At 48.0% G+C, this 25012-nt stretch overlaps 10 protein-coding genes across 10 annotated transcripts; 7 read left to right on the top strand and 3 right to left on the bottom strand.

Annotated features, from left to right (window-relative positions):
- Positions 1 to 99: 99 nt before the first annotated feature.
- Positions 100 to 1053, bottom strand: TrAtP1_013213 (uncharacterized protein; the record flags this gene model as incomplete). The annotated part of the gene is made up of 1 exon (XM_014088814.2): positions 100 to 1053. The coding sequence occupies one exon, from the start codon at positions 1051 to 1053 to the stop codon at positions 100 to 102; it is 954 nt and encodes a 317-aa protein (XP_013944289.2).
- Positions 1054 to 3330: 2277 nt separating this feature from the next.
- Positions 3331 to 3897, top strand: TrAtP1_013212 (uncharacterized protein; the record flags this gene model as incomplete). The annotated part of the gene is made up of 2 exons (XM_014088813.2): positions 3331 to 3437; positions 3510 to 3897. 2 exons carry the CDS (start codon positions 3331 to 3333, stop codon positions 3895 to 3897), a joined length of 495 nt encoding a protein of 164 aa, XP_013944288.2.
- Positions 3898 to 4681: 784 nt separating this feature from the next.
- TrAtP1_013211 (uncharacterized protein) lies at positions 4682 to 5503 on the top strand (the record flags this gene model as incomplete). The annotated part of the gene is made up of 1 exon (XM_066115828.1): positions 4682 to 5503. One exon carries the CDS (start codon positions 4682 to 4684, stop codon positions 5399 to 5401), a length of 720 nt encoding a protein of 239 aa, XP_065971928.1. The 3' UTR covers positions 5402 to 5503.
- A 486-nt stretch (positions 5504 to 5989) lies between these two features.
- On the top strand, positions 5990 to 7437 carry TrAtP1_013210 (uncharacterized protein). Its single transcript, XM_014088812.2, has 2 exons — positions 5990 to 6415; positions 6473 to 7437. The coding sequence occupies exons 1-2, from the start codon at positions 6073 to 6075 to the stop codon at positions 7351 to 7353; spliced, it is 1224 nt and encodes a 407-aa protein (XP_013944287.2). The 5' UTR covers positions 5990 to 6072; the 3' UTR covers positions 7354 to 7437.
- A 237-nt stretch (positions 7438 to 7674) lies between these two features.
- TrAtP1_013209 (uncharacterized protein) lies at positions 7675 to 8133 on the top strand (the record flags this gene model as incomplete). Its single annotated transcript, XM_014088811.1, has 1 exon — positions 7675 to 8133. The coding sequence occupies one exon, from the start codon at positions 7675 to 7677 to the stop codon at positions 8131 to 8133; it is 459 nt and encodes a 152-aa protein (XP_013944286.1).
- A 3008-nt stretch (positions 8134 to 11141) lies between these two features.
- Positions 11142 to 11900, top strand: TrAtP1_013208 (uncharacterized protein; the record flags this gene model as incomplete). The annotated part of the gene is made up of 1 exon (XM_014088809.1): positions 11142 to 11900. One exon carries the CDS (start codon positions 11142 to 11144, stop codon positions 11898 to 11900), a length of 759 nt encoding a protein of 252 aa, XP_013944284.1.
- A 2850-nt stretch (positions 11901 to 14750) lies between these two features.
- On the top strand, positions 14751 to 15200 carry TrAtP1_013207 (uncharacterized protein; the record flags this gene model as incomplete). The annotated part of the gene is made up of 1 exon (XM_014088808.1): positions 14751 to 15200. The coding sequence occupies one exon, from the start codon at positions 14751 to 14753 to the stop codon at positions 15198 to 15200; it is 450 nt and encodes a 149-aa protein (XP_013944283.1).
- A 1107-nt stretch (positions 15201 to 16307) lies between these two features.
- TrAtP1_013206 (uncharacterized protein) lies at positions 16308 to 20149 on the bottom strand (the record flags this gene model as incomplete). Its single annotated transcript, XM_014088807.2, has 2 exons — positions 17900 to 20149; positions 16308 to 17842 (listed from the first exon to the last, which is right to left on the bottom strand). The coding sequence occupies exons 1-2, from the start codon at positions 18444 to 18446 to the stop codon at positions 16308 to 16310; spliced, it is 2082 nt and encodes a 693-aa protein (XP_013944282.2). The 5' UTR covers positions 18447 to 20149.
- On the top strand, positions 20150 to 20997 carry TrAtP1_013205 (uncharacterized protein). Its single transcript, XM_014088892.2, has one exon. The coding sequence runs from the start codon at positions 20264 to 20266 to the stop codon at positions 20831 to 20833; it is 570 nt and encodes a 189-aa protein (XP_013944367.2). The 5' UTR covers positions 20150 to 20263; the 3' UTR covers positions 20834 to 20997.
- A 418-nt stretch (positions 20998 to 21415) lies between these two features.
- Positions 21416 to 24766, bottom strand: TrAtP1_013204 (uncharacterized protein). The gene is made up of 4 exons (XM_014088806.2): positions 24477 to 24766; positions 24245 to 24329; positions 22710 to 24171; positions 21416 to 22648 (listed from the first exon to the last, which is right to left on the bottom strand). The coding sequence occupies exons 1-4, from the start codon at positions 24492 to 24494 to the stop codon at positions 21643 to 21645; spliced, it is 2571 nt and encodes an 856-aa protein (XP_013944281.1). The 5' UTR covers positions 24495 to 24766; the 3' UTR covers positions 21416 to 21642.
- Positions 24767 to 25012: the final 246 nt, after the last annotated feature.

Genomic DNA, 25012 nt, shown 5'->3' with positions numbered 1-25012 from the left:
AAATCCAAGGATTCCTGATCCTCTTGGTCATCTGCTCTCTGCACCCCTTGCCAATCTGCATTTTTGCCTCGCTTTACCACGATTAAGATGCCTCTTTTATCATCTTTCAAGTCCAGGCTTTGAGAAATCCCGTCTGTGTTCAAATGATCGACGCCCGTTGTTGGAGTTGGAGGATATGACAACTCTGCCCGCATAGTCGAGCACATGACAGACAGGGGGGTTCTTAGAATCTGCAGATTTGTAAATGGTAACAGAAGCTCCAGAGTTTGGGCCATCACGGTTCTCAAGATCACGCTGCCAGGCTGCGGGTTGCGGTTCGCTAGGTAGTGTGATTGTCTTTCCGCGGTTGGAGGATATAATGTCGACGAAAGCTGAGGTATATGTTATGTAGCGAAGCTCCTTCCATCCTCTGCCGTACTTAATAAAGAGATCCAAGTCTTCGTGAGACCAGCAAGGAATCGCAGGGCCAAATACCGTCAGCGTGTAAAGGTTCATTTGAAGTAGGAGTTTGAAGCAACCATCAATAACCTTCTTTTCCGCTGGTGAACTCAGAGGAACTTGCAATGCGTCGCTTGCAATCCGCACATGTCGAATGAGTGAGCGCGTCTCCAGAGGCACCCTGTCCAATCGACGGAGCATTGCAATCGGGGACTCAAAACAAAAGATGACATGTTCCAACCACGCACTGCCAATTTCGAGATGTACTTGGCGACAGCTACGTAGTAGCGCGAGGCCATGGCGAGGTGGACGAAGAATCTCTGATCCGAGGTAAGCTACACGTGTGTAAAACTGCAGCGGTGTGTATTTTTGGTCGAGGACGAATCTCTGTCCATACATGAATCGAGTTGAAGAAAATAGATAGAAATAGACTTTGTCCCGGAGCTCTGGAGGTAGCCTCATTAGTAAATTTCCATCCTGTTGCTTCTGTTCCGTCTCTGGTTCGTCAGGCTCAATCAGCGTGGCATTCTCCACGGCTATGATGTCGCACTCTCCATGAGACTTATTTTTGAGCTTTACCAGCTTCTTCTTAATACCTTTTAGGAAAGTTTTCATGTTTGGCGCGTTAAATCATGAAATATTTTGGTACATATGCCAAGAAAGGTCCCAATGCGCTAAAGTGGTTTGTCGTATGATTTGATTGATGCAGGAAATGTAAGTACATGTAAGTTGGCGCAGATTCAGGAGACTTTACCCTCATTAAATAGACGCAAAGCAACGAACGTTGTCAAGACAAAGGGGCGTATCCAATGAAGGGATTACAAAGGAGCATGTACATCTTTTGGCCCAAGGTAAATCGAACCAAAGCCTTATGACTGAATCTCAGCTGCATAGCTCAATCTAAATAAAGAGAATGCTTTATTTCTGCTTGTACACACCTGGCGCGAATCATAGCGTTGGATGAAAGGCCTCGGGGTCTCGCACAGATATCGCGCATCAAGCACTTAAATATAGCATCTACCTATTCAAAATTTGAAAGGAATCGTTACGTGTTCCTTTATACACTTCAATACACCGCATGAACCCTAGGGCTTCTTTCAGACTTGGATTCAATCTTTCTGTATTGTGTTGCTACAGCTCACAAGATTCCATTTCAATTGGCCAGTGCTTGATAGCACAAAGCCCTGAAGGGTTTTATCAGCTCATCCCAACAAAGCACTCATGCTCGATGCTGGAGTCCCGTCATTTCTCCTCTTTGGATCGCAGACAATGCTATGCTTGCTGTTGGCTCTCCCCATAGGCAATTTCGACGGCAGCTTTGCTTGCCCTGAATAAATTAGGCGACCTTGAACAAGCCTGGCGGCCTTGGCTAAGCCAGGGGACATTGTTTGGAAAGTGTAGCTTTGTTTGGACAAGGCGGTTTCGTTTGGACGAGTCGGCTTTGTATGAACAAAGTGACTTCAAACGATCTTGTTGCCCTTGAATAATCCGGCTGGATGCGATCAAACAGGGCGGTCTTGGACGATCTTGTTGACCAGATCTGCTTACCCTATGAATGCCTTGGCGGGCATGCCACTTGTATAACATAAGTTAATGCATTGGGAACTTTGCCGTAAAGGTTTGCCATATCGAGCTCCTCGTTCGCGTTCTTTTCTAAAGCCCCTTTCTCTCAGCGCTTTGCGCCCGCTTCGGCACCTCAGAATCCGACAAACGCTGCGCCATAGCATGATGGGATGCATCAAAATCTTCTCTTTCAGCAAGGCCGAAGCGTTTGTTGGTGCGCTCCTTCGCCAACACCAGCGCTGGCTTGTGCTACCCAGCGACGCGGCGCGTAAATTGATCGACAAAATTCGCCCAAATCAGCGCGTGGCACAGATCTCAACGCAGAAAGTAGCATTACATGACACGCAGACTCAGCATCTGAGGCCAATGCTGTTTTGGAACAGCCTGTAATCAGTCTACTCAGTATGTGTGGCCAACAAACGCTACTATCCACAGTTCTAACATCACAGATCCTTATACAGACATGGAGAGATGAACAATTAACATGAGTATTGCGCATACAAAGTCAGGAGGCGGTAACGGCGTGGGTCCGTAAACAGGAGTTTTTCGGCAAACTCAATTTCTGGTACACTGCTGTTTGTACCGAACGGATAGAGAAAGGTAAATAGGGTATAGCAGAGGGAGCTTGTATAAAGAGGGCTATTGCGCTGCGGTACATTTCCGTCATAATTTACTTATAGCTCCTTTTGGCTATTTGTATCACTACACGCGGGTAACCACCTTGAACAAGCCAGGTATGGATGAGAGGTGCCGCCGCAAGGAGGGAATTCCACCAAGGGGGCGGAACATTTGTAAGTGGTCTACTTGCGATATAGTACTGCTCATATGAAATGCATTCAGTCGACTTTACTGGATTAACTAGATATAGGCGAGTTGTCCTATAGTCACGTACCTGGAACGAAAAAATTCGTCCCGGTTGTTCTACTTTGTTTAAGCTGCCGTTGCTGTCGTGGCATAGGTTGGTCCACGTACAGCCGAAATGAGTAGTTACGGGAAGCAAACAGATTTGAGCATGAGTGGAATATCGTTTCGTACACAGGCCACTAATTCCTATCAGTTGTCTCTCTCTTCGTGATTCACACTTTCACGGGCTGTTGAATTCACTGGTGTCCATCCAGCCGGCCAGGTTTGTTTGTTGGAAGCCATGGGCTCCTAGACCGTCTTATAAAACTTCCAAGTTAGCGATTTCTATCATCCAACCTTGGCCTTAAAGCAACAGCAGTCAGCACACAAAGCGTGGTTTGTCATTTTTCTTTTTGGCTTCACAAACAGACAATTCTGAATCGAATCGCACAACAAATTCCAAAATCACAAACAACGACAAAATCCATGCCCTCGATCATTGCTCCAGCGTTTCTTTACGTCTTACTCTTGCAAACTGTGACGGCAGATAGTGGAGATGATTTCTCCAATAACCTGTTCACAGATCTTGGCCCGTAAGAGACACCCAATTCAAAGGAAACGTCTTACTCAGTGGCCACTTTTTCTAACTCAATGTCCCATCTTAGAATTTTGGCTCTCCTCGGAGAGCGTGTTACCATGCAATTCCTGAGCCAGTGCATGGGGTGGTCCGAATGCATCATCCTCGCGGCAGCGCCTCTCGGTATCTTGACAATAATTGTCGCCGCCATAAGAGTTGGTGGTCCTCCGTGGCTTAAGGCTTTGGTAGGGCGGGCAACCGAAAATATCGCCACGGCTGAATTGGAGCTCATGTCTTCTACCTCCAACGAGGTCTGCGAGCTCTGGAACGGCAAAGACGTAGTCCGCTGCATGGGATCTGCCCCCATATGGGAATTTATCTGTTTGGTGCCTACCAGAGGGACGCCAAAGAATCCAGTTGTAAGAATATTGGAAATCCAAGAAGCAAGCAGCTACATACAAAGAAGCTGTGAGTAGTCCCACCCTATCCTTTTGCACCGGACCTTCTTTCTTGTACTGTTAAATTTGTTTACTTACAAAAGACTCCTCAGCACCGAACAATACAACTAGCCTTTGGGGTATCATACAAAAGCGTTTGAAGTTCTTTGGCAATGCTCACGAGACTAGCCAATGGAATCTCGAAATACCATCCCAGCCGACAGATGAGGTCATCGTGGTGAGAAATTCACGCCATCCTGCTCCGAATATTTCTCACAATCGCTCAAAAAATACTGGGCAAGGTGAGCTTTACTTCGTTGCTTGCCTCGGCATTGCTCTACAAACAGGCGTGATAGTATACAGTGGCCTTATCACCCAGTACTCTAAAATCACGCCTAGTTTTCGAAAGGATGAGAAGCCAGTTGGTAAGTATGCATTTCCACTAGTCGTGGCCGGCACGGTGATATTAAGCATCGGCATATTTATCTGTTCCCACGTGGTGGAAAGCAGCACAAAGGAGGAAATTTATACGCCCGTGGAGGGATGGAGAGCGCAGCTGGTATGGCTTCAACAAGAGAAAACTGTTGGTGATCAGGAATTAAAATCCTTTGCCCTCTTCACAGGAAAAGATCAACCGAGGATTATCACGTCCAGCAGAGTGGAGCAAGATCAAACAGCTACAGGTCGCGATACGCTTTTTGCTTTGGAATTTAAGACTTTCACAGGGGCTATTATTAGCCTAATCGGATTTGTTGCTCAGTTTATTGGCACACGGGGAATGCATTGGTCTGCGTCTATCGCCTCCTTGGTTGCAATTTCCATCATGACGGCTTTGAGGGCATGGGTACGTCGTGGATTAACGACCCCGATACTGTCCGAGCCTCTTATTCCTGGGTTTGAGCTCGACTGGTTTGCAGATACATTCAAAGATCTTAAGAATGCAGAGTGGTATAAATGCTCAGACCACAATACCACTGACGAAGTTGTTCGCTATGAAGCGAGGACCAATGCCTCTACCACCAACAGCGAGGACCCTAGACTGGAGGCCAGAGATTTCGATATTGTTGATGCTCGAGATGTTTGCGCGATTCGCCAACGCCTCGCAAAACTTGTGGGCTGGCGGAGTCCAGTATCTCAGGAAGCGATAGCAATTACGAAGGCTATAGAAGCGACAATGAGCATTCTGGCTCAAAACGACGACAGTCTACACGCCGACTCATACCGCAATTTGCGATACTCTTGGGAATATCCAATTGAACTCGGACGACAACAAGTCAAGATGCCGCGGCTGAATATAAACAGACATGGCCATAAATGGAACGCAAACGCTGGAGAGATCGAGGCCGCGTTGTCCCTGCGCCTATTCTATGTTAAGAGCTTTGAACGAAAAGGTCTTTCAGCAGCTGGTGTCATCCATACTCGCAGTGATGTCTCAGATGATGAATGGCTGCGCATAAAAGGGAAAGCCTCCGAGTTTTTGGGGCAGCCGGAATTCACAAACGACCCCACTGCACTGCTTGGTGGAGGGAGAAGCTGCTTGTAGTGTTTTGCTGCAAGTGTTGTTGGCAAATGCAAATTCAAAGTCCCTTTGCCCCAGCCCTCGGGCAAACGCCTGCTTGTGGTGCTACTTACTCACATGCTGTACAGTACAGCTAAGGTCGAGCCAGTGGGATCCAGAGATTTGGTGCTGTGGCTTCTCAGATGCTACGAGGTTTGTGTTACCTTGAAAAGGGCTAGCGTGTTTTAGACCCAGTTCTTAGCGCGCGGTGCTAGCCCTAGCACCTAAATACAGTGGGAGGCAGAAAGTGTTAACACCCAGCCAGGTCACGACTATTGGCCCTAGCTAAGTTAGGTATAGCTTCTTATGCTAGTTTAGCCAAAAAAAATTTAGTACCTATATTATAGCGCCTAAGCCGCTAAGCTATAGTGCTTAACTCACTGTAATATAGCGGGCATAGTGCTATAAATATAGTAAACAAATGCGGGAATAAAGCGGCGTTGATATCCAGCCCAATTGGGCTAGCGCGGTAGCAACAGCAACCTGACGGGGTGTTAACACTTTCTGCCACGGACTGTAAATACAAGCCCACTTTCGTGCGCACAACTTCTGCGGAGTCCTAATCCTTGCTCTCCCAAGTCCCAAACGGCATCGGGACTCCTCTTTTCCTCTTCTGGCGTGCTACAACTACTGTACTGTACTGTACTGTACGAATCATGGCGACCGATTCTCTGCGCCCTTTGCCTATTGTGGCATCTTCCGTCGACCCTCCTTCTCGTGATTTGGACGACAGGCTGGATATCCGGTTTCTACATCCAGGCTACCCATCTCCCCTCAATGTGTTTCTTACTCTCCCACGAGTCGATAGTGAGAGCTCAGATGGCGCTGTCGTTTTTGGTATTCACCATCAAACAGCCTTAACCGCCTGCCAGATTACCGCGGGCAATGTCTTTCAAGCCGGCTATTTTGCAGCCGATAGTGCTGGTGGACAGAAAGAGCGTGTATCGCTTGATGGTCTGTTGACTAAGAATTCTTACTACTTTATTGTGGATGGAAACGGTATTTAATACGCTCCTCACTATCCAAGGCAGTTTTACCTAACATCTTTCTTTCTAGTCAAGTACCCCATTGTTCCCAGCTTCAAAGATTGGGAATTCCCCCATGGACAAGTGCCAGATCTTTGGCCAACCATCTCTCACCACGGCCCCATAGCAGTTGATATATCTGTTACTTGTCGTATGTCAGGTGTTTCGTATGCTATTAACAGAGCACACCTCGTACCACAAGAAGAATCAGTATGGTACCTGCAAAATGGTATGGCAGTCTATGGAGGAGACATCAACTGCAAGGAAAATATTCTTCCGCTTCGCAAAGACCTTCACAAGTGCTTTGATGATCGGTGGTTTGCAATTGTGCCCAAGTTAACGACAGGCGGCACGCAGTACGTCTCTCATATCCTCGCAAGACAAGCGTCTGAACTTTGGCCGACGTACCAGAACCTCATTATTCGAGGTCTTACTTCAGCCTCTAAGCCATACCTGTTTGCGCGATTTGCATGGGCTGTACTACTCCGCGTAAAGCCATTTGTCACTCAAGGCTTTCAGCGCCATGTTATCCGAGTCCACGTGGATAATAACGAATCCAGCCTCGTGGAGTATAAAGAAGAGATCATGACTGGAATTCAGCTACAAGCGCATTACGGTGGCGGCGGATCCAAGGCTGCTACTCCCCTCAAGAGAAAGACGGATGCTCGAGATGAGCTTGGGGGCCTTGAGGATGATTCGTCTGAAGAAGAGGCAGAGACCTGGGATGATTTGTGGGATACTGGGCATGAACAAGGTATACCAATAAGATCTGCTAAAAGGCGCCAGCAGACGTCTAGCGAATCTGTTCCGGATGACAAGCCCGTACTATCCAGCGCTGATAGAATTGCCTTGGAGACATCTATTGGCGAGCTAGTTGCTTCCCAGAGCGAGCAAGGGTCGATGGAAGAATAATTTGTAATTAGATCTTGAGAAACCAAATTTGGTACATGTCTCTTTAGCTCATAATTGAGTTTGTGAGACAGTCTTTGCAACTGCGTCTTTATGTTAATATCGGTTCATATGTGTTTATCTTTGAAATCTTATTGCGTTTATTGGAAGCAACTCCTCTGGCTCGATGCCCCTCGAGGCAGGTCGGGCCCCTTCGGGGGAAGGACCCCCAAGGCCAGAGTCAACACGACGACAAGTGGTTCCGGAGGCTCAACCCTCTTGCATTCCGCGGTACGATTTCGCCGCAGAGAGCATGCAAGGCTGTTTGCTGGGCATGGTGCGAACATGGAAGCCAGAGACAGCAAAGACCGCACTCCGCTGCATCTTGCCATTCAGCCACCCGAGCTTCAAGAGCCAGATACAGAACTTATCCGACAGCTGATTGAGTGTGGCGCCGACGTAAACGCAACCACCGTGTGTCACGACATGGGCAACAACGGATCAACGCCGCTACATCTAGCAGCCCGAGTAAATGGGCTGACGGAGATGATACAAGACCTGCTCTGGGTTGGAGCTCGAATTGATCAGGCGGACGAAGATGGCTACACCCCATTACACATGGCAGCAGCGGGGAATCACGTCGCAAATATAGAAATGCTCATCGAGAGCGGAGCAAATGTCAACGCTATGTGTAACGATGGAAAGACACCCGAGATGCTGGCAGACGGCAATCGTCTGGGTTGCTGGACCGTGAATATACATCCCGAAGCTGTTTTCCAAGGAGTGACAATAGGATCACCCTGAAAACGATCATGGATGAAGGCCATGTTGGTTTTGAGTAGAGACATACATGTAGTTGGGGGATGGGCGCCTTGTTACAGAACATGTGGTGGTGGAGGATGTCACTTTTTTGCATACTAGGTAATTTACTTTGGATCACTTTAGACACTTTAGATGTTTTCTTTTTGTTCATGTGCTTACTTTTGAGATGGATTTGGAATTGGCAATCGTTTACGCATATCTCATTCTTCTCCGCTCATCAAGTATCTTCCTAGTCGTGAGTCTTTGTTTATTCCTCCCGCAGCAACAAGGACGATCCGAGATATTCGCAAAGTTGGCATCAGTTGCAAAATCTTACTTGGTCATGCCTAAGCAAGCGGAAAGCGGAAAGATAATACCTATTGAATAGAACACACGAGGGGAAATAAATAATAGAGCGCGCTCTACCTGTACAGTCATTATCTTTAGGAGATGAAAAGCAAGAATACAGAGATATATACATGTATATCATTACCATATTCTTCAGACCATGTTTCGTATTTGCGGATACTCAAATATCCCGTACTATAGAACCAGGTCGCACCGTACATGTACTGTATATATACACTCCCTCAGTGCCATTGCAATTTCCCTCCAATCCCCATCGCGAGTGCAATCACCTTCCTCTTTTGGCAAGTCTTGAGTGCCCAACTTTCCTGGGCTTCACAGGGGCTTTCACGCCGGAACTACGCCGGTGAAAAGCTTAGACCACACTAGAGGCCTCGGCATTTGCCGATCGATTCATCCTGGTCCGGTTCTGTCCAGCCGGCTTTTTCTCTCAGAGTACATCGCTATTCTCGTAACTGGAGTGCGAAGTTTAAGAATCTAGGGCCGTCTTCTAGTCTAATATATAGAATTCATTCCGTCTTCATCCCAGATAAGCAGATGATCAATTTCTCTTATATAAAATGACTATCAATCTCGCTTTGCCAGTCTACAAGATGCGTTCTTCCAGCGTTATTGCCGTCGTTACCTAAATGCTTCTGCATTGTATCAACTTCCTTCCAACCTCAAGAAGATATATGATCAGTACAAAGTATACAGGTGCACTCTTACTGAGACGATCCATTACATCGTCCGGAACATGTTCCAATAAGCTCTCTAGCCCTTTTAGTGGTGATGCTACATACCGTGGCGGTCTTCCAAATGCCATTTTCTTAAAGGGAAGCAGTGGAGACTATGACAATATGAACATGGACTGCGATGGCGCAAACAATTCGGCCGGTCGGTACTCAAATCTCGGCCGGTCGGTGCATGAATGACCCAAGTGACCAAGGCGAAACCGCGTAAAGAGACCGTCAAGAGCTACAGTATCCCCAAACCTCAATGCAAATGTCCACACCCAAGTTGTCTTTGGAAATGAAGGCGCCAGCCCATCGTTCAACCCCCAGAGCAAGGTAATGGAACCTCTCAGTGTCACGGCAATAGAGTGCAACAACGAGGTAGTATTTTTTATCCGAAACTCAGTGTTTAGGCACCGTACGTGCTCGTTTATATTTCTATTCACAGAGACAATTGCCAACAGTGGAGATGTACTCTTATTTTATAGAGCCTAGGGTGATACAAATGACTTTACTTCTACCGGAGAGGCTTTCCTGGCATTGGTGCAAATTGAAAGGCCAAAAACACGACAAAATTCGAGATCAGCATCAAGCCCTTGGGCAATCAACCCGTTACCAGCCTGTACATCAGCAACTCTCTTTGAAGGAATAGAATCTCTGCCCTTTCGGCATATATGAGTTCATCAATAGACTACGCATATATCGAGTCCGTAGAGTTAGAGTTGGAGTTATTCTTATTTTTGAGTTACTATCAACTCAATTCACTGATTACTCATCCTCCTTTCCATGATTCGGCTTAACTGTGTTTCATAAATTACTACGTACTCGTATGTAAGTAGTTGGCCCACAAGCGTGAAACGAGCTGAGGAAGAACCATTTCGATTGGCGCCAGATTGCGTCGCTGGACCTGAAAGCATCGTCAATCTCTTTTGGTGGCTTCAACAACGTGGAATATTCTGTGCTATTGCCTGGTACGTATGCCTGGTGCCGCAGATCAATTGACATTGTTTCAATGGCCCAATATGCTAGTCAGAGATCTTATTCCGGTCAGGTAATTTTTCATCCCAGCGTAAACTCCGACGAGGCTCTCAATGCCACCATATTGTGAATTGTGAGTAGTAAATGGTTAACTGACCGCCGAGTATTTAGCACCATTTCACGGAAAAGAATGCCGACCTAAAGATGTCCAGCATGAATAAGCAATTACTACCGGCTTGGTACCTGTACATGTACAGCGGAACACTCACATCCTCCTCATACCGCCTTTTCAATGAAACAACATAGACTATGATGTGTTCGGTTCGGCCGCTATTATGAGCGAGTTCCGACCATGTGCTGAAAAGTCCTCGAGCCTGCCGGAGTCAAAGATGGTCTTTGGCTTCGGGTTGGAAGAGAGGAAATAAGGCCGGGATGCGCCATGATACGAGGCGTTATTTGCTACTAATGCGGCTTACATGTAGTAGTAGCAGGGACAAGTAGTTAAAAAAGAGGCACACGAGGCCCGAGATTTCACCTCATCAGTGAACGAGGGTCGGACTTTTTCGCACTTGACATCCGTCAATGACGGGAAACGTTGTATTACGAGCGGGCCACAAGGACTCTCAGCACGGGCAGTCGGCCAGTCATTCCTCTGCTCACCTGCCATTCTTCGTAAAGCTATAGACTATGCCGGATACAATAACTAATCGAGTTGCCTCAGCTGCCCTATTAGGAAGGGCTCCTTGCCTAATTCGGGCAAAGAAACTGCCCCGTATTCTCTCCGGATCTGTGCCGCCACTTAGCGGCTGGTGATCGACAACACGATAGACTACTTGGGCATACCTGGTAACTCAGGTCCCCCTTGAGAAGCAATATATAACATGGAGCGAGGAAGCATCTTTCAGAGAGTTTACGCTCCTCAGATACAATTACCTCTCATTATACGCCCTCAAGATGCACTCCTCACACCGCACAATCCTCGCCGCCAAGGCCCTCCTCCTTGCCAACTTGGCTGCTGCTCAAACAAATCCAAATGCCCAGGGAGCATGTTCACCTACAACAGGTGGCTCTGGCGCCTGTGGTCCCAACGGTTCACAGGCGTGGCTCAACACCGGTGTCCAGGGCAATGGCTGGGAGCCTCCGTTCCTCGACATCAACAGCCTCACACACATCTCGCTGGATGACTACTACAACGGCGTAGGCCAGCCTTGCCAGCAGTACGACCAGTACTTCAAGAGCTCAGGCTCCAAATACAACATCGACCCTGCCATCCTGGCCTTCATTGCCATGCAGGAGTCTTCTTGCAATGCCGATGCTGGAGGCTCAACGCCCGGGCTGATGCAGTGCGACCCGTCCAACTGCCAGAACGGCCAAAGCAGCTGCCAGTACCCCATCCAGGATAATGTCGACTGCGGAGCTTGGGTCCTGCGTTCGGCTCTGGATAACACCGGTGGCAACGCTGTCCATGCGCTGGGCTCGTATAACGGGTGGTTCACGGCCAGTGACGGCACGGGTCTGAATGGTGGAAAGGGCTTGACAGAGGGCTATCCTTGCTCTTCCGAAGGCAAGGCACATGGTGACCCGCAGAACTTGAACTATCTCCACGAGACGCTGAATGGATGGTTCTTGGGTTACGACATGTATGGGTCGGACGCCGATTTGGACGGAGAATACAACTGCTCGCAGAGCTGCAGCAATGGCAGCATTTGCTAGACACGTCTTGCGGACGCGGATTATGGGAGTCTAGGCAAGTGGAATGGCTGTCCAGGTGGACGAACAGATTACTTTGATACTTTGTCTACGTTAGATACAAATTGTAATAAGAGAGACTGCTTCATGATTCAAGATTTAATGATCAGCTTGAGCCCACGCCTACATAATTTGGTAGCCAGTCAATCAGATTGTTTCGTCGTAGCTGATTACATGTAGTTGGCCAAGCATATAATTCCACAAATTGTAACGAAGCACTGACGTAGAGCCTCGAGTTTCTTCCCGCCGATTGGTACAACCATTCAACGTTCCCTCCGAGAACAGCTGAGGCTTCAAAGTGAGACTCGCTTCTGGGCCAGATGAAGCATTTCCCGGGTCGACAATGTAAGACGCCAAACCCAACAAGATCCTACTAAGTGAGATTCAACACTGGCATCTGGCATGGGTTTATCCGACTACTATCCCGTTTGGTTGGTTGGACTCGTTGCAGGTGTAGAAGCCCCATGTTAAGCTTCCATTATAATAGAAGTCGCTCTAGAAAATGGTGAAGCGGGAAGCTCCACTCGAATATTCCCTAACTGGGATATTCCCGCGGTATAATTGGTCCCACAATCTCAGCCTATTTGCCTCCCAACACACATTGATGCTTAATTGTAGCTCTACATGTGCCATATTCCAGCACAGCCCGTCATGCTGATAGTCTCCGCAGTTACCACCACCAATTCTAATATGTTTTCGTGACAAACGGCATTGCCACGTTACCGAATCGGTCGCATTACTGTTCAAGCCGTGGTGTATAACGGCTCTCGTAAAGATACCGAGATGCTAAGCAACGAGAAAATAAGTTGCCACCGTTAGATCCCTTGCAGAGTTGTCTGAGGCGTGCTTTACTCAAAACCGGCTTGTTGGGCCAGACTTTTGACTAGGTACTTAACCACAGCGTCGGGTTCGTCCTCTAAACTTTCCCTTTTCAATTTTCGCTTCTTTTCTACCTGGTACATGTAGCCGCCGCGACACTCGATTACGCGGGGCTTCACCACTTGCAATGTCTGTTTGTGGAAGTAGTCTGTACGCGTTGTGACTGAGAGAGACATTGGTCGACGTTTGATGAGATATCATTTGAAGGAAAGATATCATCTTCTGGCCATTGGTGCCTTCACATTATAATTACGTCTGCCTCTATGGAGTTCTAGATCTTCTATGACCAGAAATAATACAAACCTAAACTATTCGCACAGACCTTGAAAACTAGGCGAGATATTGTGCGTCTATCCCAACATATAGCGCATTAGCCCGTCACTCAATAGTCTGTAGAATATACATGTACCAATGCGAACTAACTGCGACGACAAGAGTTTCCCGAAACGATACATGCATATATACAGGAAGGCCGTTGCTTAAAGTTGTTTCGATCAACTGCCATAAGCCAGACAAGGGTTTACGAATGGCTACTGGCATCAGATCATGGACGCTTACCCGGACCATTTGGCAGTGTCGGCAGCTTCAGCAATACCTAATCTTCTAATCTTGATTCGACCCCACTCCAATCCATCCGTCAGATTGCTGCATAAACGCCGATTACAAAATATGCTGTATATTAATAGCATGACATATGACGAGTCTATTGTATTACAATGAGATTGAAATTGAGCATATTCCTAGCAAATATTACCCAACATAAGCACTTTTTTACCATCTGTACAAGTCGTCTGCCTTTTAGTTGCAGGAGCAGCCGTAGCCAAGGCCTCAAAGGACAGCATCAACGTGGTGATGGAAAAGGAAACGCGCATTCTGAGTAGTAATATACAGTGCTAAGTACAAGAAATGTGCTGAAATGTGTTGGTGAAATGTGCCGGTGACATTTTTTGCCTTGGCCTAAGTATGTGCGTGTTCAAGGTCCTTCTCTGGTATGTGCTAGTGCAATTTGTTTGTGAAACGTGTTGGTGAAATGTGTGGTGGAATGTGTTAATGAAAGGTGTTGGTTCTATATTTTGTCGCCTGTTATATCTTTCCGCTTTGCTTCTCCAGTATGTGTTGGTGAGATGCGTTGGTGAACGCTGTTAGTGAAAGGCTAACTGCAAAAATAAAAGTACATTTTCTTTGAGCCTAATATACGTGTTCAATTTCTTTATCTGAAATAAGAATCGGAAAAAATATTACCAGAGACTCTTTTGCTTTAGATACCAGCCAGACAGTGTTTTAGTAGAACAGTTTACAATTACAATGATTGGGGGGGGAACGTGATACGAGAGATGTCAAACCCAGGAGTAATACAGTAAGCTAAGACTGGTAGGAGTATATGAATGGCCTAGCTGAAAAGGTGACACTCTTATTGATGCCGGTGACATTGAAGTGGACCAGCACAGGGGCAGAACAAAGACGTAGCAGAGCTCTCATCACCTAGACTCTCATCTAAATGAGTCTAGACTTTCATCTACGTGAGTCTAGACTTTTGTCCTCGTGAGTCTGGACTTTCATTTACGTGAGTCCCACGAATTAGAAACCGAATTGCGCTCATCAGCTGGTTCGAGATACCAACAAAACTCCAATCTCAGATAATGGCGAAGAACTGTTTACACAAAGGTGATTTTAGGAGAGTGGGTCTTTACCCAATGTTGCCAATCCGTGAGCCTGCCATCTTTCGGTTTTTACGGTTCTTTGTTATTGAGACTCAGTTCTTTGACGAACTTTAGGCGTGATGAGTTAACTATATATACCTGGCTGAGGACCGCCAAACTGGCAGATCTTACTCTCTGTTTTATCAGTCAGCAATAATACCTCCAGGATAACGTTGGCAATCATATCAAAAACAAAAACACAATTTCTCTTTGCTTCCTCAGCACCATCTTCAAAATGCATCTTACAAGCTTTGTTACCGCGCTCATGCTGTCACTCAGTGTGTCTGCAGCCCCTACCGAGCTCACCAAAGGAGAAATAGTTACTAGGTCCGGCACAAACGGCTCGATTTACAGCTTTGAATCGGCATCCAACTGCCACGGAATCCTCAGGAAGTACGGTTCATGCGGCATAAGCACCTACCACCCAGAAATTGGTGAACAGAATTCTTTCGTTGCCATGCCCTATAATGAGTTTGATAAATACGGTCAAGCCCAGAATAATAAACTTTGCGGCAAGACAATCGTCATGAAGCACAATGGTGTCACCAAAACTGCCACTGTTGCGGATCGAAACGTCAGCGACGACCACTCCATCGACATGTGTCTCGATTTGTGGGAGGCTTTCGGAGGCCACAATGGCGATGGTACTGTTATCAGGAACTTCTCTTGGTCTATCCAGCTCTAGAAAATCAGTGGGCGGAGATTGCCGGGGCAGAAGAATACATTCCTTTATGAGCTTCAGCTGTCTCGGCCACGGCAGAGCTATTCAATCTCCAGAAATTCTAGCCGGCTGTTGGAGCTTCTATCACAATCATAAATAGCTGTACTTGGCTTTATGGAAGAGACAAATGGTTGGTCTTTATAGTGGGTTGCGTTAAGAACATTCATTTTCTGTTTATATGATGTTATAACTTTAGAAAACACCTAAAAATATATGCATTTGTTTTTATATACTATGTCTGTTCACCTTATATTATTACTCTCTCTTTGTTTCCTATTTCATATTAGCAATTGAAGGAAGCACTTGTTCTAATTATTCATGTTTTGAATGGTTGTTCAAAAATGCTACACGACATAATCAACTTCTTTAGTCTAGTAATTAAAGACATTGCTGTCCCAAGTTTGCATACACACGTCTTCAAGTTTATCAGTGACCTTTCTCCAGTCTGTAACATTAGCTCACAGTATGCCGTAGCTAGTCTCAGCTGACAAGCCTAAATGATGTTGTTGACCAAGCCACCCCTCTTGTCATTGCTAGGAAAATTGTAGACTATGGTAGAATACGCTTTCAAGAACATGAACCTAGGAATGAGAAGTATTTCGATGCCTTTAGATGTAATCGCGAATTCTATGTAACTAAAGATGGCCAATCGAGTATCGCACAAAAGAGTAACCACCGCATGCACCTCCAACTCCCCTCCAGCATCAGCGACGACTACCCATCCCACACCGCTGAGTTCTCTTGATACTCAAACTACTCGGCCAAGATCTCTGCCATCGCTACCGACTAGTTCATCACCTCTCTCAACTGAAACTAGAATTCGCTTGTGAAGGGGTACGGCTACTGTAAGTGAATTGACTTCCTCCCATTAAAAGATGCCACCTTGAAAGTGGTGCAAGCATTAGTCAAAGCCGTGCATATATGTAAATGTCTCTACGAGTACTTTATACCTGATTCAAGGAATTCTTCTCAAAGATTAAACCAAAAGTCAGATTACATTACATTACTTGAAAGTAAATAAAAACACAAGATTACATTGCTTTTCAATCAAGACCTCAAACAATAACATATCTATACTACATCAATAATATATATTTCATTGCCTTCGTCATCCTCCTCGACAGCCGAAAATGCGTCAAGTTGTCTTTGCTCAACGCAATTTACAAATCCCAATGACTCTACAAAAGAGCTCTGGAAAGTGAAGAACGAGCCTATCCGCCTATACTGCCCAGTTGCCTGAGCTGTAGGCTCCAGAAGAATTCCGCGGCTTTCATCTATAACTAAAACATATGCAGGAATGGTCTGAGCCTTGTTGGCGATGTCAGGATTGTCAATTTTCAAGTAAACTTCGTCGAATTTCTCATCTCCGAATTTGGCCTTGTAGTAGACGTCGGGCGAGTCCCCAATTGGCTCAAGAACTACCCGGAGAAGGTAAGTGCAGCAAAGGCGAATCACAGCGCTCTTGACGTCCCGAAAGGTATTCGTCGAAAAGTATTGCACTTGTAGGTCATGAAGTGTTACATGAGTTGGCGAGTTGGATTGACCATCAAACCAGACCAACGGGAGGCTCACGCTACCAATGCCTGAGGCCCATGACCAAGAAGGACACGATGTGTTAGGGATAGGCCTGAATTCTTCAGAGGGAGACCAAGCTAGCTGCCTCTCAATCCATTCCTTCCATATTCCGGCAACATATTCGTCCTTTGTGGTCGCCTGTATAGATCTTGCGAGGCCTTCTATAGCGATGAGCCGGTCGCTGGATTGTGTGAGACGGGCTCCCGAGTACTGGCTCACAAGATCATCCCAGTTGGATCGGTCCATGCCCCTTCGTTTGAGCTCATAGGGACAAAAGTTGATTGCTTTTTTCTCGTATCCGCCAGGGCAGGTCTCACATGCTGATTCTCCATCACATTCCCAAAACACCTGCTTGGCGGTAAAATGAAGAGTCCGTCTTGACAGGTAGCGTTCTTGTACAACCCAGCCACGGTTATTCAATACGTCCAGTTCTGGATGTATCAAGGGGGATGGCATAAAGTCATATATCAGGTCGTCTCTTCCAGGAAGCGGGCGTATTTGGATCGCCCAATTTTTTGGTCGGTCAAAAAAGCATCCAACGCTGCCATCTTCAGCAGAAGTAGCTGCGATATTCAAGTCACATTGTCCATATATCTGGGCCATTAGGGCTGACTGTAGTGCCCAGTCCTCTGCACTATCTTGAATGATGCATAAAGAGTCTATCCATAAGTATGGGATATCAAGGTATCTGCAAATGTCAATAGCATCGCGGAACGTCTTTGTCAAAGCTTCTGGTGGAATTCGTTTTCGAAAGTCATTGATATTGTCTTTTTTGAGCGTCATGAAATTGAGGAAGCCCCAGCGGTGACTGAGGGCTGCATAAGGGCTATTAGGGCTCAGCTCTTCAGGAAGACAAAGTCGAGCGTCTCCGTTGGAGACTGCAATAAGTCGTGCAGCAGAAGGGCTGGCCTCTGCTGAATTTTCTTGTGGAAGACCGCATGTCGTATGTGAATCCCGACAATTCTGGAACCATATTCTGCACATTGTTAAAGCATCTCGAGTGTTTGGGGCCGGCGAATCGTAATCCAGACCTAAAAAGTGAACAGAAAGTTTCAGTGATGGCCATCACAGCGGGTAGAGCATCATACTTTGTGAACCTGCCACGAACGATTCTATCCTAGCCGTCAAACAGTAATGATGCTCCGCACCACAAGGTTCCAGGTGTGCGACTCCTGGAGTTGGATCGCCGTACATCCACGGAATCGCCACATTCCACGAAAAGGAAGATCCAATGGCGTGTAGCGATGCAGTTTCCATAGTTTTTCCGGGCTTGTCTCTTTCCTTCATCTCCATTCGAAACTCACGGAGAAGCATTGAACAGATTCCACATCCATTCTCGGCGGATGATTTCACAGCTGCGTAGGTTTTGTGATATTTACCGTCAAAGCGGCTACCTGTTGCGACGACGTTCGATATAAGCTGTATCATGCGCCGACAAGTTTTGCAAATCTCTGATGGGGCGCGGTACTGAAACAGAGGTGCTGAACTAGGGGGAAGATCGAGTTTCTTTACCGATGCGCTGTCGGCTCGTTCAAAGAAACTATGCAGAGGCGTATACGCCGACTCTGAGCTGTCGGAACTTTCAGAGTCATATTTTTCATCAGGATCTGCCTCGGCATTGTGGTTGGAATCCATAATGAGTCTGTAATACTAAGGGTTAGATAGCTTAGGTGAGTGTAGACTACATGTAAACCTCCAGTGATCTCAGATATTCGTTGTCAGGTATAAATGTTTGGGAAAGCTGTTTTCGGCCTTTTTTTTACAGCCGAATTACGGAGTAATAAGTAGCTAGTTGCATTAGGCTTACATCCAGCATTTATGATTACTCGCAGTTAGTAAACAATAATTAGACGTATGCAGGAAGATTCGTGTTGTTCAGTATCTAAGCTCCATTGAAAGTGCCGCTTACATGTATGTAAATCACAGGTTTAGCCAACCACTATACGGAGGGCTATGTGTCATCTCACCCAAATCAAAGCCTCATCCACCCACTTCCAGACCAGCCCCTGCAAATTCGCATCCACTCTCGCTCAAGCGCGCAAACTCAACTCCCAAAAGCTGCAAGATAAATAGAACAAACAGCTTTGCATCTCGCCGTTGTTGCCGGATAGACTGCAATGATCGATTTCTATTTAGCGGATGATGCCAGTTCAAAAGAGGGACTACAAAGATAGAACGCTTGTTCATCGCATTTCTAGTGGTCATGACAACCTTGTGCAACGGCGGCTTAATATTCGTCGTAAGTTGCAAGTCAGCAGTAAGAGTATGTACTTTCCCATAACCCTGGTTGTCTCTATCCACCGCCGTCAAGTCAGCCGGCAACTCTCCGAAAACGTCTAGAACCCCTCGAAGAAATCCGAAACCTCTGGTGGTGCCTAAAAGCTCAAGCGATAGTCCCAGTGCTTACTGTACATAGCGTAGCACTCATGCAGTAGTTTCTGTCATTCTTTTCATTCTTTTCTTCAGGCCCCAATGCTGCCACTCCCAACTCAAGTCATGCATCCAAATGTATGTGTCAATCTTGATCAAGGCTATGCTGGAAACTATTTTAGTTGATACCTTAGTTAGCTCAGGCAGACCGACAATAGCAAACAACCTACTGCAGCAAAGCCAGCAAGCTACCATCTTACACGTCAAGCAAACCATATCCATCCATTGCTTGTACAAACAGCCCAGATCCCATCACATCAATTATGAGAAACCATCACGTGGTTGTGCTCTTGTCAACTTTGCATCCAACGGCACACATCAACCCATAGCCCATGCCTAGTCATCAGCCCATTAACTCTTTACAAAACGCCTCACCGAAACCCTCCCGTCAACTCCAATCTCCCCAATCCGCCTCAGCACGCCACTAACCCCCATCCAGGCTATTCGCTCCAAAACTAGCACTCAGCTTTCAAAGCGTGCAAACCTGCTAGCGCTAGAAGGAGGCTCTGCCCCCTTTTTTCCCGTCTTCTTCCATCACCCCTTCAAACCACAAACGACGGCAGGGAAACAAAAATGCTACGCTAGGCATGTAATAGCGTAGCCGAGCTAGATCCTACCAGCTTCAGCTGCCGCAGGGAAGCGACATTACGGAACCCACCGTCCTTGCGCCAAGTCTGCATTCGGTGAAGCGTCACTGCCAACATGGCTCCCCCCAGCTGGGCTGAGCAAGGAGAACGTTGCAGCGTGGTTTGCATTGGACGCAGTTTAACGGTCTTTGCTCTAGGCAACAGAACGCGGCTGTGACTCTGCTGCCGAACTATTGGAATTGCTACTAGCATGCACTTGTAGTTGTGGCAGGAATAGTATATATATAGCGCCAAGACCCGTAGTTGACAGGAAACAGTCTTGTAGTAGTTCTCAACTCCAGTCACTCACTCACACTCCAAGACAGTATCAACTCTCACGAGTCTCACTCACTCACTCACTCACTCAACATCAACCTCCCACTCAAACTGCCCACCATGCGTTCCGCCATCGCCATCCTCTCCCTCGCCGCCTCGGCCTCGGCCGCCCTCAACGTCCACGCCCTCCTCCCCCGCGCAACTGGCACTCTCTCCGACTCCGACGCCAGCAAATGCGCCTCCGAGGCCCTGAGCATCGTCTCGTCCCTGCCCACGCCGCCTCCGGCCATCGTCTCCGACCTGACCGAGCACCCGCAGACCGACCCCTGCAAGCTCAGCGTCGCCTCCAGCCTCAGCGCCGACTACTCCTCCTACGAGGCAAAGGTGCTGTCCTGGTTCAGCAGCCACAAGGACGAGCTGACTTCGCTGGCCTCTGACTGCTCTGCTCTGGCCTCCTACACCAGCCTCGTGCCCGTCTGCAGCAACAGCCTGGTCGCTGCCGCCGGTGCTTCTGGTGCTACTACCTCTGGCGCTGCCGCTCCAACCTCTGGCGCTGCTGCTCCCACGGGCTCTGGCGCCTCCAAGTCTTCTGGCGCTCCCAAGTCTGGCACCAGCACGGCCGGCGGTGCTCGTGAGACTGGAATGGGCCTTGCCGTCCTAGCTGCCGCTGGTCTTGCTGTTGTCCTGTAAACGGACTCTCACAGACTCTCAATGGATGAAGAAAAGGGGGGTTATAGACATGTCTAATTTCACGCTTTATGGAGGATAGACGACATCTTGAAACGCTAATAAATTTTAATGAATCAATAAATACCAACTGCGAGCATTACATCTTCAGCTTCGCATAATTACCACTTCTTCTTGCTTTTTTTTATGTATTCTGTTGTGAATTGACCTTGACTGCGATAAGCTGTTTTGCGCTTAGCCCGTGTAAGTGAGCGACGGACCGAATGTCTCACGCTGAAACACACTCACGTAGCATTCAGGGCATTGTTCAAGTAATGTGCAACCCGTCGACATATCAATATTTGCAAGACTCACAGACATTTCTTCAAAGATCATCATTTCCTAAAAAGGGAAAAAAAAAAAAAAAAAAAAAAAAGACCAAATACCGTTGATCAGAGAGATTAGCTATGTAAATCTTGACTATGCTTAAAAAATGCTGCTTACCAACACCCAAATGCCCCTTTAGCTAACCTCGTTACCATCACACTCGAGTCTTGTTCCCAACACCAATGATACTCATTAATATAGCACAAATCCACTACAGCTGCAATCAATCAAACTTATTAAATCTGTTTAGTATATTCAAGCAAACACAGGCCCTGTGACTACCTACAATCAACCACCCAACCATGCAGCTTTTTTTTCAAGTAAAAAAATATGGTGCAGTGTATAACGCAACACAACAGCTGAGAATCATATTCACATAAAATCCCTCTTCTACGCCATCTGCCATCTAAGAAAACAGTCGATTGGTTTTTCCCCTTGTGCCCTTTTTACTCCTCCTGCTCCTCCTTAGCCTCCTCCATTTCTTCGTCCTGTTCCTCTTCCTCTTCCTGAGCCTCGGCCTCGGCCTCGCCCTCTTCCTCAGACTTGCTATTAGGTGTCGCCATGTCGACATCGGCGGCTACGCCACCCTCGCTCTCCAGCTTCAGCCACTCATCCCACTCCGGGAACAGCTCCGCATCGTCATCCGGCACACCAATCAACTTGGCTACTCGTCCCTTCTTGTTCTTCTCCAGGCTCTCCTTCCATGATTTCGCTGCGGTCGCGGCTAGGCTAGGCTTGTATGTCTGGGCAAACAGAGTAGCTTCTACGGCCCGTCCAGTCTTGGTCAAGATGTCCACGCATCGGTCAACATCTCCGATGAGCCACGCGGCTGAGAATGCCACGTTGTGAGCATTGGCCTCTTCAGCCTGAGCGACCAGCTTGGCGAGACCCTCATGGTCGCCCGTTGATGAGTACACGAGGAGGAGGGAGCCCAGGTCCTTGGCGTGTGTAAAGCACTCCGCAGCAAGATTGACATCCCAGGCTGTCAGAGCCGCGTCTCCAACAGTCTTCCACTTGTGCTCGACGTCGACTTGTCGGGCCAGATCAAGGGCAATAGCGAGCTGATTCAGGGCCAATGCAAGCTCAAACTTGTGCTCGGGGTCAGTTGCAACCTCCAGGGCAAGGTCTTTGTGTCCTTGGCCTTCCAGGAATCGTGCAACCTTGTTCAGCTGATCGGCAGGGATAGTAGGAAGCAGCTCAGCAGCCGTCTCCATATCTTCGCGCAATACCAAGGTCTGGTATTCGAGAACAGGCTGTGATAGGGCAAAGGAGGTGACGCCGACATCTTTATCGGCAAGGTAGATGCGGGAATCTCTCTGGATATAACCCAGGAGATACATGGGCTTGTCAAAGTGAGAGATGGTGTAAGTCTGGTCACCAACCAGGTAGTTGAGTCGGTTGGTGCTGTTGGTGTAAATGAAGCAGTCGCCTACCCATTCACCCGTGCGGATGCTGTATCAAATGTTAGAGAGCTTTTCTTGCACAAAATGGGAGAAATGCCATCAATACTTACGATTCGTTGACATCGGTAATGACTTCAAACGCTGATTCGACGCCATCTTCCTCAACCTCTCCGGATTGCACAGCCTCAATGTAGTTTTCGCGGGAGAAGCGCAGGACGTAAAACGTATCTTCGCAAGCAATAGCCACCAGCTCGCCGCTCTCTGACCAGTAGACCTGTTTAGGCTCCACCTCGATTCTGCGAACCAAGCCACCAGTGTTCCAGTCGAAGAAAGAGACACCGCCCTGGCCAGTCACACCCAATAAAACACCTCCCGTAAGACCATCGGCCTGGAATCCAACATCGAGGCCTCCGCTCTTCTCCACAAAGTTCTTAAACACCTTGACGCTCATGGGCGACTCTCGGATGGCAAAGTCATTGCTGTTCTCTTTTGACGCCCACACAAAGTCCATGGCAGATCCAAAGGCCTTGTTGCGCCATGCCAGCGCTGTGTAAATGATGTATTCGCCGTCACCGCACACGGCTACGAATCGGCCATTGGGAGAGTGGATGAGCGTCTGGGGGTAGACTTCGCATGTACCCAGATCTTTGGTCGGTAATGTGATGGGCTCGTTATCCTTGATAGAGGCATCTCCCTTGATGATGGACGATACGACTTCGTTCTGCTTTGCCCAAATCAGCTTGCCGGAGGGATCCATGGAAACAGCCGGCTCCTCGCGTCCCAGCTTGATCACCACAGCGCCGTCATCGTAACCAACTGCAACGCCCTGCTTGCCCTTCTGATAAGAGGCGCACCAGGCTCTTTCCAAGCTATAGCTCAATGACTGCTCCAGTCGGTATGTGTTGGCGTGCCAGAGCTTGATGGTGCCGTCTTCTGAACCAGAGATGATGACGGGCAGCTCGGGGTGGTAGCAGGCGAATGAAACGTTGTTGGTGTGTCCCTCGAGGGTTGCAATCAGAGACTTTGTGGTGTAGTCCCAGATCTTGACAGTTCGGTCGTCGGAGGTGGTGAGGAGGTAAGGCTTGTCGGAGTGGGGGTAGTAGTCGACGTGGTTTACACCCTTTGTCTCATGGGCCTCGAGAGTGAAGTTGGCGGTGCCGGATCCCAAGCTCCAGATCTTGACAGTTCGGTCCAAACACGCCGACGCAAAGGTGTTGGTATCTTTGGGGTTAATGGCAAGCCCCATGACATAGTGGCTGTGGCCCTCGAAAACCTGGACACATTTCCAGCCCTTGTCCCAGTCCCAAAGCTTGATGCTCATATCATCTGAGGCGGTCAGGACAAACGGCAGCGTAGGGTGAACGCAGATGGCTCTGATGTAGTCGGGGTGCGCCTCAAAGGAGGTGATCTTTTCGGAGGTGTTGTAGTTGTAGACTCGCAGCTGGAAGTCATCTGATCCACAGACTATCCAGTTCTTTCGCGCAACGAATCTACCAGCTCGCACGGGGACGTCTGTGAGCTCGAAAGACTTGACAATCTGCTGTGTCTCGTATGACCAGATGTTGACGTGGCCTAGAAAGAGGAGAGTGCATTAGTGATGCGAGTCGAAATGGGCTCGCGATTCAGGCTGCCTGCTGTGACATACCGCTGTATAGGGTGGTGAGGATCCATGGCTCCTGAGGGTGGAAATCGATTCCCTTGACTCGTTCGCTGCGAGCGTAAAGCTGGCGCTGTTGGTGCAAAGCTCATGGTCAGTGACACGGTTGCGACATTGTAGAAGCGGTAAACTGGGCCGACGTCTTGCGACTACCACGGCCTGGGACGCAGCATGCAGCGTAGACACTGCACAGCACGGGGCCAATGTGCCGGGAACTGACCTTGACGTCCAATCTCATCTTGGCGGCTTGGTCCTTCTAGGGCTCCGGTGTCGCGGATGTGGTCGAGGCAAAGGGAGGTGGCGTGGGTGAAAGTAGAGCGCGGGGTGAATCGAACTCGACGACCTCCCACATAAGACGCCGAGGCTGTGCTGAATGCAACAATTGCTGGTCTGGACGAGCCGGGCAGAGTCTGCTGTCTCTGGAGCTCTTTGTCGGCGGCGGGGATCGGATCGCAGCAGATATGGCAGCTCTCAATTGGGCTTGACCAGCTTCTCGAAAATGTGTCCTGCTGGCGCTATCGAGAGTCGGAGCCGTATATTGCCAGGTGGTCAAGCTAGGATAAGTGGGGGCCTGGTTTCTGAGGCATCAGTGGATGGCTGCTGGCTGCTGGAGGTACCTGGGTACTTGTCGCTAGTGCCAGGGGTCAAGAGGTAGGATAGAAAAGGTACAACCAAATAGCGTACGTGGCTACAAAAACGAGTCGCTGTGGAGGTACCATTTTAGCAGCTCCCCTCAGTCCACAGCAGAAAAGGGGG

The sequence above is a fragment of the Trichoderma atroviride genome, chromosome 7 (assembly GCF_020647795.1).
Source record: "Trichoderma atroviride chromosome 7, complete sequence".
Taxonomy (NCBI): Eukaryota; Fungi; Ascomycota; class Sordariomycetes; order Hypocreales; family Hypocreaceae; genus Trichoderma; species Trichoderma atroviride.
Note: the sequence above shows the minus strand (reverse complement) of the source record. Positions and strands in the feature narration are given on the sequence as shown.

Excerpts from the sequence above, each read along its gene's own strand:
- TrAtP1_013210 (XM_014088812.2), top strand. The coding sequence starts at position 6,073 with ATGGCGACCGATTCTCTGCGCCCTTTGCCTATTGTGGCATCTTCCGTC. Across the intron at positions 6,416-6,472 it reads CTTTATTGTGGATGGAAACG|TCAAGTACCCCATTGTTCCC; the intron begins GTATTTAATACG and ends CTTTCTTTCTAG.
- TrAtP1_013204 (XM_014088806.2), bottom strand. Across the intron at positions 24,172-24,244 it reads CCTCACCACCCTATACAGCG|GCCACGTCAACATCTGGTCA; the intron begins GTATGTCACAGC and ends TCCTCTTTCTAG. Across the intron at positions 22,649-22,709 it reads ATTACCGATGTCAACGAATC|CATCCGCACGGGTGAATGGG; the intron begins GTAAGTATTGAT and ends CATTTGATACAG.
- TrAtP1_013205 (XM_014088892.2), top strand. The coding sequence starts at position 20,264 with ATGCGTTCCGCCATCGCCATCCTCTCCCTCGCCGCCTCGGCCTCGGCC.